Source organism: Pecten maximus, unplaced genomic scaffold (genome assembly GCF_902652985.1).
Source record: "Pecten maximus unplaced genomic scaffold, xPecMax1.1, whole genome shotgun sequence".
Taxonomy (NCBI): Eukaryota; Metazoa; Mollusca; class Bivalvia; order Pectinida; family Pectinidae; genus Pecten; species Pecten maximus.
Window position 1 is genome coordinate 43375 of NW_022982642.1, and position 13875 is coordinate 57249.

At 35.3% G+C, this 13875-nt stretch overlaps 1 protein-coding gene across 2 annotated transcripts; it reads left to right on the plus strand.

The window, feature by feature from the left end:
- Positions 1-2711: 2711 nt before the first annotated feature.
- On the plus strand, positions 2712-13257 carry LOC117320689 (bifunctional purine biosynthesis protein PURH-like; the record flags this gene model as incomplete). 2 transcript variants are annotated; one of them, XM_033875203.1, is given in 9 exon segments in its annotated part: positions 2712-2819; positions 6074-6200; positions 6764-6840; positions 7871-7937; positions 8067-8155; positions 11621-11699; positions 12023-12095; positions 12438-12594; positions 13132-13257. In XM_033875203.1, coding segments are annotated over 9 exon segments (811 nt in total), but the record flags the coding sequence as incomplete, so codon positions are not given.
- Positions 13258-13875: the final 618 nt, after the last annotated feature.

Consider the following 13875-nt stretch of genomic DNA (forward strand, 5'->3'; position numbering starts at 1 on the left):
AGTTTTTATTACTTAGAAAAAGAAGGATTTTTGCCGGGACCGGAGTAATACTTTTCGAGTTATTCGAGTTCGAGTTAACGAAGTTTTACTCTATATGCATGTACATTATACATGCGAGTGCATAAATATATATATATATATTTGATATACATGTTTACTGCTTTGGAAAGAAGGGTTCAAGTTAACTATGTTATAAAGTATAATGTTATGGTGGTCAGTACAGGTAAACCTTTTTGGTTAAAATCATGAGACGTCAATTACCTATAATATCATAGCTAACGGGCCATGAAAAAAAGTTCGATGTATGATTCGAATAATGCATAGGTTCGTTAGTAGCGTTATATAGTGAGGAAATTCGGGACCAAGCAAAAAGTTCGATACAGCGAGAAATTCTAATCAACGAAGTTCGAATAATCGAGGTTTGACTGTAAGTGAAGAGCATTCAAAGCTGAATTCATTAATGAGATATATACACATCAAGTGTAACAGGTCGAGTCGATCGCTATATAAGGACATAAACATAGATTTACGTCACGGGCCTGTTATCCATAATGCATTGCGAGGTTCAGCCAATCGTCTAAATGAGATGTGATCACATGATCTCTTTTACTACACAGTTACTACGCATCAGTTTTCTAATAATGTTGCAAAAAGTGCAGTGGGTAAAAGAATATGGCTTATCAACCGGTAAAAATTGTCTAAATGATAACTATATACATAAATTCAATATTCTACCTTTGGAATTTGTTACTTAGATGTTAACAAAGACACAAAAATTGGTATCCAAATTCAGTCAATTTACAATGTATTCAGGAAAAATCGGGAATTGTTTGTTCATTTACTAGTTCCCGAACACTGGTCAAAAATTGCAGTAATATTTTTTTGCTAGCTGTTTTAACTTTCTCAACTTTCATTCTTGTCACCCATTCATCTTTTACGCGTTCAGGCATCACTCTCACATTCTCATCAATCATCGCAATCAATTTCTGTATCATTCTCAGTTACGTGGAATGTTCTTACTTTATTTAAGGAATATTTTTTTATTAGTTCAAAAGACCAATTGTTTAACGCTTTTAAACGTTGTGAGTTGTTGACACATTTCAATTTTACTATCATTCGACTTAATTTTTTCTATTAGAAACACCTAAGGGCCCATTGCATATCAAATTATTGAACGAGTTTAATAAATTCCATATGAAATAGCCACTCGTGTAAGATTCTCTCTATATATAATACATGTACATACTAGGTTATCTTTTGTAATTGAGGGCTTCTCGGATTGGATTCCCTAACTTCAAAATGTTATGTCACTTTAATTTATATACGGCAATTTCTAGTTGGAACTCCGGTATTAATTGTAAAACTGCTTAATTATCGTGATGTGTGTGTTACGCGTGTTTGCACGATACACGCATTGATTGACACGTGTCCCAGTACAAAAATACATGTACATGTATGTGAATACATTATTGATAACGATTTCGGTGCTTATTTTCTCAGTCTTTTATAAAATCGTGAAATTCCAAAGGTGAAGTTGTTTATAATCTTGTAAACTTTACTGATACAAAATATTGAACAATATATTACATAAATGAATTACCCTGAGCAAAAAAAACATACTTATGCACGCAACACGTGCTTTTCGCATAGTAAACATGTAGTAAAAGAGATCATAGTGATCACACATGGTGGCATGGATCTTCCATCACATAACGAGATAATTTTGTCAACATAGTGAGATAAATATACCATATAGCGAGATAATAAAACGACATAGCGAGATAAAACAACCGACATAGCGAGATAATTTAATGCGTTTATGAAGTCGCTATCTCGACATCTCGCCGCATTAGATGCTACTACTGACATGTTTTTTTTTGTCAAAGTCACGTGACCTCCATTCGGAAGTTCAGCGCGCCAGTGCACACGAGGCTTGGACAGGGAAGCTGCTACCATACAAAGTACCATCGATAATCGTAACATTTGACATAGTTATCTAACATTGTAGGCCCAGGTGTTGGACCGTTCAGCTTCCCTATCCAAGCCTCGTGTGCACTGGCGCGCTGAACTTCCGAATGGAGGTCACGTGACTTTGACAAAAAAACAACAACATGTCAGTCGATAATATACAATTATTGCATTTTGTTTTTGGTGTACACGAGACTATACGGACCTGGGCAAGAGTTTGTTCATCGAGGCCGAAAACAAAATGCAATAACTGCTTTGTAATATGACCAAATAAAACAAATGAATAACAATTAATTATTAATTTACTATAATGTTCGAAGTCCGTTGACTGACCTTTGGCACCCAAATATTGCCTAAATAATTTCGCAGCGACAGCAGTGTTCTTGCGTGTGTTCTTTGCATCTTTTTTCTTCAATAGATCATTAAGTTCTTCTTCGTTTATTGTAGCAAAGCGTTCTGTGGGTTGACCGTCTGCCATATTGTAAACAAAGTGGTTCCAAACGATCGCTTGTATCAAGCATTCTGATTGGCTGTTGTCAAAACTAACGCGTTGCGCGATTGGACAACAGGGAAGCAAAGATTGCAGACCTGTTCGTGCTAAAAATAGCACGAACCGGTCGGCAATGTGAAGGGAATTTCCCAGTCGAGTTATTTTTAGCACGAACAGGTCTACTCACAAACAGGTGCTGGAGAGGAAAACATGAAGTGGGCCAATGAGAATAAAGCAAACACTCAAGTCATATTACAATGCATTATGGATAACAGGCCGGTGACGTAAATCTTTGTGTATGTCCTTATATAGCGATCGACTCGACCTGTGTAATGGTTCTTGGCAATGCGAGTCGGTTCCGGTAAGAAATGAGCTGCAACATTTGTCAAATTAAGCGAGTATTTATGATTTGATGTGACTATGTATATACCTAAACAATGAAATTCAGCAACCATACTATATATAAAACACACTTGCCTTTTTAAAGATAGCAATATGTTTATGCATTTTAATTATGCCACAAATAAATAAATAAAATAATAATGTATACAAACCATATCTGTGTATCCATTGAGCACAGGAAGAAAATCCCTATAACTGTCAATAAAGCTGAGAATATCAATATCCTTCGTAAACAAATGGATTCGTTAACAGACATTATTAAACCGGACATACAGAAGCACACTACCTGTCCTTCGCCCCAAAAATAATGTTCGAGTGATTCCACTGCCTGTTTAAAAGCTTATTATTCAAACTCAAAATTGCCTTGATATTATCAACACATCAACAAGGCTACTAAGTTTATATCCATACAATGTTCTTTTTCATCTGGCTAAAGTTGGAAGGCTTTTACAATACACATCGTTTGTCGGTGTACCCTTGTCGAATTTAAATACTACTATATATAGAAATGAAACAGGTAAATGACCGAACATGTACATCTACATGTATCTGTGTAAGGCTTATTCCTGGACAGTTATGATCACGTGGGGCGGTTACGTCGAAGGTCATGTGATGCGGGTGTGGTTTATCATACCCGAGGAACAGGTAATGTATACAAGGTATGCTGGTTGACATAATTAAAATGATTTATCACCAATTTCTATTGCCGTTTTATAACTTTGTGTCAGGAAAGAAGGAAATGTCGAGAGTCTAGACAAATGTCTACATGTGTACGTATATTATCTGCCACTGTACATCCAGGTATCAGGTATGAGATGAGAATGGGATCTAAAGTTACGGAGTAGTTGCATTAGCATATTTCATTATGTACTTTTTTTCCATATTTTCTCCTTCGGCGTTTCCTTACCTGTGACAAGTTCGTGGTTGTCGTAAATTGAATGCCTACTTCATAATTTACTGACGACGTTAACGATGAATTATTTGAGTAAACTGAACGTCTCTATTGTGATTATGGATGTACTGGGTTATTCAAGTTATCAAATGAATTTGTCTCCAGTTATTCTTTTTATTGGTGTTAATACCATTTACATTCACAGTCGCCAGTTTATGGGTTGTTTTTGCTGTTTGCGAAACATATCTCGCGATTTTCACCTCGATTAAAACCTTGATATCAAAGGGACCATTATAACCGAAGCCTTTCCTCCTGCAATTGTGTCGTATGGTACTAACATGTAATGACCACCATTTGTATTCATCAGCTAGTACTCATTTGTGTGAAAAATAAGGCGAATAATATTGAGACAATTATTTCATTTGAATTAAACAAAATCACTATTCTTTAAATACAAGTCCGTCGGTATAGATAATCTAACACCATAAGTTAACTTTTAGATCTATACTAAAGTGTCTACATGTCTCTGATAAAAGTAGACTATCGTGTATTCAAAAAAAAGGGAAGAAAAAAGTCCGTGATAACTATAAGCATAATTTATATATATATAAAAAAAAAAAAAACAATTTAGAAATTTATATAAGAAAATGTATATCGAAAGGATTTTTTTAAAAAGTTCGTGAACTTTCCACTCCTTTATCACGAGTGGCCAATGAAAAGCTAGGTCGTTGGGTTCGATCGGCAGACGCAGCTAAAATCGCTTAACACGTGCTGTTGACAACCTGAAACATGGCTTCTGGGGAAATTGGTGAGTGCTATTTTACCTCTAAGGACAATGGCAGCTAAAATTTTCATGGTTTTTATATGAAGTATATTCTTAGGAACGTATGCGACCCATTATGTATTCATAAAACTTATTTATTTGTCGTATTTTGTCGCTTTTCACCGACGTCGCGTAACACTCCATGATCACTGGCGCGGTGACGATCGTGTTTGAGTTTGTTTCAAAAACCCAAACTAGTCCACGCTAGATTTAGTTAGTCTAACGAACAACTTTTTAAATGCTACCATTGTTTTAATAGTAATCATTATTGGACATGAAATAAAAGTTAAACAATGCAGGCAGAAAGCTGAAACATGCACATCACTCGTGATAGGCCAACAACTAGTAAACAACAATCGCCCTGCACAAGTCCGCATTTTACACTGATCATGGGTTCGGTGCTCAGCATGAAATGAAAGGATTTTTATTTTTAATTTAATTTTTCATGTGAAACACTTTTTTTTCAATGGATTAAATTATACCAATATTTTAAAGGCCCACCAAAAGGACACGTTACATTGTAACAGGACTGAGGAGAGGAGAAAACCTTCATGTAGTGGCCAGACCGAGATTCGAACCCAGGACCTCCGAACACTAGCCAGATGCTCTACCAATTGAGCTACCTGATCACCGATGATCGACCCAGTCCAGTCCCGCTACACAATAATAATGTTATGTTTATACTGACCCAATTTTTAATCATTTCGTGTATACTTATTATTGTAAAGTGCCCCTGTGGTCCCACCGTGAAAAGTGAATGCCCCGCAGGGATATGCCAACAGTGGTGCATCAATGATCATCCCTGTATATAATTCTGTATAGTGTGAGTGTTCTGTACACTGTGACTTGTCATTGGATAAACAGAAAACTTGAGCTTATACAAGTAAATGACTGTGACATGTCTGTGTGCCCAGCACTCTGAACACATCCAGTGAGCTTGAGCTAGATATCTACTGTACTTTTTTGTATCTTAAATATTATCATGTTTTCTCCTCTTTGACTTATACAATAATTTAAATAACACTTGTAGGATTTCCAGAAATTCAATGGAGTCAATTTCCTGAATTTGTAATGTAAGCTGCATGCTTCATTCTTGGACTTGCATCACATTAAAAAATAGATGTATAGTTAAGTATATATGGTCTTACACAGGTGTGAAACTGTGTTAAATACCAAAAACTGGATTAAATTAAAATTTAAGGCTCTTGAAATACTCTTAATTATTTAACAAGTTTCCAGAAAACCAGAGTACCCAGAGAAAAACCACCGACCTACAGTCAATGCCAGCTTAGGCAACTGCCACACATGGGTTTCCAACTTGCAACCCAGAGGTGCATGGACTGCCAGTACGTGATTAAGTGTCAGGACACCTTAACCACTCTGCCACCAATGGCCAAAGGGGAACTGTACTTTGACAATTTTTCTTATATATCCAGATTAAAGGGTTGATAATTTTTTTTAGATAACCAAAATCAATGAATATGATAATTTTTTCCAGCATTGATTAGTGTTTCGGACAAGACAGGTCTGATTCCATTTGCAAAAGAGTTAGTTGCCCTTGGATTGAGGCTTGCTGCATCAGGTGGCACTGCAAAGGCAATAAAGGATGCTGGGATACCAGTTAGGTAAGATTGGTATCAACAGAATTACATAACTGATATCTACACTGTATATATAAAAAAAAGTTAGACTTTTCTCACTGTTAACTAGTGTCCAGTTTGAAATATTGAAAAAGAAAAAAAAATCCATCAAACAAGGATGTTCTGGTTAAGCATTATGCATATACAAAATGTAGTACAGTGTCACAGTGGTTTGATATTGTGTAATAAATGCATGTTTTGTCCAGAAAAAAGATGACAAGATGCCCCGATATTTCTAAATTATTGACTGCCATAAGCATTTTCTTTTGGATAAATCTGCAATCAATATTGATAACCTGCATTATCATTGAGGGGGTAAACTTTGAGGGCAATTTGGAGACTTAAATTTTCAAAAAAATGTACATATTTTTGTTTGTGTATATGTTCTTTCAGGAATTAATGTCTGAATTTTAGTGAGTCTGAATAAATGCATTTTATTTTTAATGTAACGAACAGTATGGCTGACATTAATTAATTTATAGTTGATAAAAATTCAGACTATGTAAAAAAGGTAATTGTATGGACAAAAATCCTTGTTAATGTTTCAGTTGTGTATCAGAGATCACTGGAGCAGCAGAGATGCTGGGAGGACGTGTCAAAACCCTCCACCCTGCTGTTCACGGAGGTAAACTGCTGTAATGTTGAGGAGTAATAACATTTTATAAGCTCTGAAAACTATTGGTTCTGTCTTTCAGGTTGCAAGATCTAATTGTTCAGCTGTTAATACATTATAACATTAGTGCATCTTCGATACCCCAGGGTAAATTTTATTATTTTTACTTTCTGCACCATGGGTGCAGAGAGGGAAACATGAAGATAAACCCCTGGAGTACGGTCGTATTGAGGATGGTATCAATATCAACTTCAATTTTTAATTGTTTTGAATTGTCACCTACCAGCTAATGTAATTCTAAAGAATATATGCTGTATATTCTTAACAAAATATGAAGTAAGTAATTTCGTTACAGATCTATCCTCAATCAGCAGGTATCTCATGATGCACCTGTCTTAAATTAAAATAATTAAAATAGAAATTACAAATTGGATACAATTATCCTCATATGGCAGGGCTTTTTCTGGGGGCTTTTTGGGGCCTTTAATGGGCCCCATTCCCAATTGAAATAATTTAATATTTATTATATTTAAGCCAAATTTCCAAAATTTGCAGTTTACTCCTGAAAAAATCTTTCCCAATTCACCAATATTATTTAACTGTACTATGCATGCAAAACAAAAATTGCATAATTGTGAGCAATTTATTTGAGATTTACATCAAATACATACATATTTTACATTTTTATTTTGAATGGGGCTGAATTAAGATCTATGCATGCAATGTGTATGCAGTTGATATTGTATGAGATTTATGTGCAATAGGCAAAATTACTGGAAAATTCTGGTAAAAAATAATAAAAATTCAGTTTGTACATAATGTATCACAAAGCTCTTATAGTGCTTTTAACAACTATAAGTGTTGTTTATAAAGATTAGTGAGCAGTCTGGACAATTGGTGCAGGTAGTAAAACACTGATCAATGTGTATTCATGGAATTTTCAGGAACAGACCTGTTTCTTATTATTTGATCATTTTTGTGAAGATGTATTTTAGGCTGTTTTTGTTGAGCCCCTTTCAAGTAATGCTGTCGTCTATTTAAGGAATTCTGGCGCGTACGACAGAATCGGATCAGGCAGATATGAAGAAGGCTGGGTTTACAATGATACGGTGAGTGATGCCTCTATTAATAGACAACCCTTGAAGCAGATTTTCTGAAAAGTTCCTGTATGTGTATAATTTGTATGCCTGTGGTTGCATGTACTATAACTTTGATACATATTTGTTGTTTTCATTCAGTCTGGTAGCGTGCAACTTATACCCATTTGTAAAGACCGTGGCAGACCCAAATGTACAACCTGAAAATGCTGTGGAACAAATTGATATAGGTCTGTAATTAATCTTATGATACTATAAAAGTGGATATTTTCGCGCGTTGAAATTTTCGCTTAGTCAGCCTCCAAACTGTTCGCGGTGTGGATATTTTCACGCTGTCAGTCATGATGAAAATATGTTTTTGCGCTGCGATGTCATTGACCATGTACATAAAGTAAGATCATCTTCGGCAAACTCCATTGAAAGCTAGCGACGATCAGTCCAGTAAATATACCAAAATTTGATCAACAGACACGTTTAGGTCAATTGGTTGTAAGTATGATCATCGCATCACGTCTGTGTGACAGAAAAAAAATTAATATACATCAAATATTTTAGAGGTGAAAAAATAGTACGAGACACCTGATTGTAACTTAAGGCCCCGAAAATGTATAAATAGCATGCGTTATCAGTACTCTACTGTATGGTAAATTAAGAAATCACCCATGTATTGTTGAATGCAGTGTTAACTAATTATTTTGATTATTTAATTGAGATTGAACACCTCTTAATTATTTCCAATAAATCTATTACCTGTAAACCTGCCCCCACAAGCTTTGTAGACAGGCCACGCAAGGCGTCACACGCGGTCAAGTTGAAAGGATCGGACGTCCGGTCATGCCGAGTGACGTGATAAGCATTCATGTCTAGTCAAAACAACGCTAGGTGTCTCAATTAGCGATAGTTAATTTTACAGGTATCAAATAAGTTTGGTAGTAATTAAATACGACTTGGCCATTTAAAATCAGACATATTGATATTCTGACCTAATTTTACTTATATATATTTAACATATATAGCCCTTTTACTACAGTAGCCGTTTCGTATTTTCAATATATTAAACGGACCATTCATTACATTTAACTATCGATAGTGTCTGATTTAAATAAAACATATAACGACGCGGAGACTCAACATTAACATTTCTAATACAAGCAAGTTTATTTATTTTTTTACTAATGAAACGTGTGCTGTTTAGGGGACTATAGCTACAAAATGGCCGACCAGCTTTGCGACTGATATGAACAGTAACGTAGAAGCGATCGTAATTATCATGAAATGAAGAAAGTTTAATGATAATCAACATTAAATTAGATTAAATACTATTATTTTACTAATTACTCAAATTAGTATAGCCATGTCTCGGACAAATGACCGACCATGACAACGTTACACATCAGGGGCGACATGGTCTACTACCAGGAACTTGCGTCTTGGATATCAGTGTATTTAGTTTATTTGGTGGAAATATTCGCGTGTCAATATTTTCACGTGTTTTTATATTCGCGTGTGGATATTTTCGGGGAGATTTAATGATCGCGAAATAAGCGAAAATTTCCACCCCGCGAACATTTCCACTTTTACAGTATACAAAGTTTGATATTGAAACAGTTTTTATTTAGACGCATGTCTTTTTTCAGTCTATATTTTAAGGTTACCTTGGAAAAAGTCTCAATATACCTATTATGACTGCCTTTTGGTGAATCTTTGTGCGTCACCCGTTCATAAATAATTTACATTATTGTCTTCTTCTTAGAAATCAAATAACCAGGGTCGTGATGTCCAAGAAGTACTATTTCAAAATGAAGGGCTATCAAGTTTGTTCAAATGAATGACCTTGACCTACTTTCAATACCTTCAATTTTACATGGTGCAAACTTTTCTAAATAGTTTAGGACATCTCTATAACCAAGAGGTTCAGAGTCATGATATTGGGTCATTAGCATGCTGGGATGACGGGCTACAACATTATTCAAATTAATGACCTTGACCTACTCTCTAAGACATGAGGACAAAGGTGTTATGATGTTTCAATATTTTTTTCTCAATAACCAAAAGGCCCAGAGTCATAATACTGGGTTATTGGGCCACACATGTTTTGAGATAAAGGGGTAAAAAGTTTAAATGAACAAATTTGACATGCACACAGTTACAGGAGACAAAATATTTTTCGTTTTTAAATCTGTAAATGATTTCTCTATAACCAGAGGCCCTGGGTATTGATTAGGATCAGTAGCATGCTGGGATATATAGATGACGGTCCATCAAGTTTGTTCAAATGGACGACCTTGACATACTTTTAAGGTCATGGGTGTCAAATGTTTTAAAAATCTTAATTCAAATAGGCTCAATTCTTCTCAATAACCAAGTGGCCCAGGGATTTGATATTGGGCCTGTAGCATGCTTGGATGAAGGGCAACCAAGTTTGTTCAAATGAATAACCTTGACCTACCTTCAAGGTCACATAGGTCAAATAGGCTGAATTCTTCAAACAATGATTTCTCGATAGCAAAGAAACCTGATATAAGGCCAATTGTGTACTGGAATGAAGGACTAGAAAATTTATTGACATGAATAAACCTACTCCTATACGTATATGAGGTCTTATTCCACTGATTACATTGGTGGATAATGCGACCTCATATCCCCTCAGCGTGTTTTTCTTGTAGCTGCCAGCGCCCTGATTCGAGGGCGCGACGAAAAAAGTGTCATAAACCATCTAAAACGATAATTCATGTTAACAAATATGTGTACGCTTACTTGTTGATGAAGTATCAATCCATTTATGCACAAACTGTTGATGGACACCTCTTAAATATAATTATATCCACAATAATTCACTTGCAACCTACTGTGTTAAATATTGGGTCACTAAAACAACTTTGCTGTTCCGGTTATTATAAAATACGGAATGCAAATAAAACGGAAAACGTAGCGTAATATTTTCACAGCGTTTCGTTTGTTTCGTCTATTTCAACTCCATATTTGGATAAACCGGAAATAACCTCGAGAGGTCACAATCAAAACAAGTATGGCGGTATATACAAATGGGACCTACGCTTAAACGACAAAAGAGGCTAATAATCACTGATCTTGGACATAGATATGGACACACGTTGTGTGACTTTGTGTATTTATGATAGATAAATAGAATAAGGTAGGTCAGATCATATGAAATGTGAGTAAAGATAACTTTTAAACGACTTTAATTAGGTGGGTCACAGCAACAGGTTTTATGTGCGGTGCTGATTAGAGGTTACATGACAGCCTGTCAAAAGTTTCCTGTCGTGTAAACCTCTAATATTATTGGAGTAGAATAAACCTAGCCTCACTGATATTTGAATAAAGTGGTTATCAGCATAGTATCAGCAGAAATAACCTAAATCAACTTCAAATTTGCTGTTGAGCCAGGTGAGTGATACAGGCCAATTGGGCCTCTTGTTACAGATATATCAATTTTACTAAAATGTAGTATTTTTATAAGCTTAAAGCGGTTGACAAATACCAAGCCTTCATCAAACTTTTAGATTAAACTTTCATGCTTGGGAGGGGCACTTAATTGAGGATAAATAGGGTAAACAGGATTATGCAATGAGTACTCTATTGGTAAAACAATTATGTGATATGCCTTGTTGCCTTCCAATTGGACTCCCTTTTGAGGCAGGATGGTGGAAATGATACTGAGATCTCTATTTAAGGGGGAGTAACTCTACTGCGTGCGGCTGCCAAGAACCATGCCCGTGTAACAGTAGTGTGTGATCCCGCAGACTATGGCCGGTTCGTGCTTCCTTTTTTAAGCACCTGAAAATCTTAAGATGGCTAAATTAGAAATACCTATGGCTGACTTAATTATTGTTACTGGTACAAGTTAGTAACTTTACCAAATCTAGTCAAAAACGTTTTTTACTGCAGTTATTATATGGTTATATGTTATTCATCAAAGAAATTGATATTTATAATTGATAGAAGTAATATGTACTGATCAAATACATTCAGAGATATAACATAGATAAATCATTATTGTATTTGTCATTAAAACAAAAGATCTCTATGTTCCAATTAGATTAATATTAGACATGGCATGGAATCTGTTTTTAAAGGATTTTAGAAGAAATGAAGAAAACTTCCAGCATTGATACCACAGAGGCTACCAGACAGCGATTAGCTGTTAAGGTTAGTGTCAAATTTTCTGGTTTGACTCATACATGTTTTGAGAAAATAAAAAAAGATAAAACAAAAGTGGCAGTATATTTTTAGACCTGTTTATCCAGACATTCAAAAACTAACTTAGGAAATCAGTATTAAGGATTTTGCAAGATGAAATAGTAACCTTTCCTTTCTCATGAAATTTGATAGAATTTTGAAATGTAAATCTCTGAAGAACATCATAGACCTGTGTATTAGAATTTTGAAATGTAAATCTCCGAAGAACATGATAAACCTGTGTATTAGGTATGCTACATCATAAACCATGTTGTTTTTCCTTGACTTCAAACTATCATTTTCTGTTTCCAGGCATTTAACCACACAGCAGAATATGACGCTGCCATCTCTGACTATTTCCGTCGTCAGTACAGTGCTGGCGTATCACAGCTGTCCCTTCGTTATGGAATGAACCCACACCAGAAACCCGCTCAAATATCCACCACTTTGCCAAACCTCCCTATTAAAGGTGAGTCAGCAATGCTTGAAACCAAGATGCTCAAGTTATCAACAATTCTATCCAACTTTTGGATCAAAAATTCTTACAAAAAGCGAGTTATTTTCTGCATCCTACAGTATGGGCCAATGAAACATCCTTGTTGTCAGTGGTGATTATTGACTCAAAGTTCTTGCAGTGGGTGATTTCCATAGCTGAAGGCACATCGCTAATCAATGCCATCATTTTTATAAAAAAAAAGAAATTTTGTTTGTGTCTGTTTAATAACTTTGATTTGGACTTGTGAAAATAAACTTTGTATGCTTCATTCCTTAATTGGTTTCGTTGATGTGATTTCAGGTTTTAGGTCAGATTCTAATTTCAGAGATGAAGGTCACCATAAATATTTTATTATAGGAAATGATTATTGCATAAAAACTTTACTTCTGCCAGTCAACCTTAGTGCATGTTTCCTGGCAGTTTATTTGTAATTTTAATGATGATAATGTTAATAATACATTAAAACCAGATTTTAAGATTTAACTGACATTTCTCTATTTCTTTACTCAGTACTAAATGGATCACCTGGATTCATCAACTTATTAGATGCCCTCAACGGTTGGCAGCTTGTGCGGGAAATCAGTCGAGCATGCAACAAACCGGCTGCAACTTCCTTCAAGCATGTCAGCCCTGCAGGTAACGGGGGATTCAAATTTGTTCAAATGATTATTAGCTTGCCAATGCCTCAAGGACAGGTAATAGGTCATCCTTCTTTCATCAATATATTTATCCTGACAAATTAAAATTCATCTCAATACCTAAAACTCTCCGAATCAAGATATTTGGCTGATAATGTTCTCATAGGGCGAAGCCAGACAGAAATGAACTAACCGATAATTATGTCTTCACATGGGTCAAATTTGTTGTTCTTAAATGCTTTGATGCAGGCCCATTGGGCCTCATGTATGTTTAGAAACTCTGAAACTATGTAGGATTATAGAGGCTAGATTCATCAGATGCTTTGTGAAAGTCTAGAACAGTTGAATTTATTCAGATCAACACTATACGGTCATGAATTGGTAATTCAAAATATTGGCTCCATATTACCAGTAGTTACACTGTGTTAAAAAAAAACCTCTTTGAAAACGTTTTCACTTGCGACATCTTCTTTGTTATTTGTTAGGAAAGGTGAAGGTTGCGAGATGATTTTATTACCCAGTAATTATACAGTAACACTGCCTGATACCTTGTTGACAGAGTTTGTATAGAATATAGAATGATCATTTTATTTCACACTAAATCTGACATGATAAA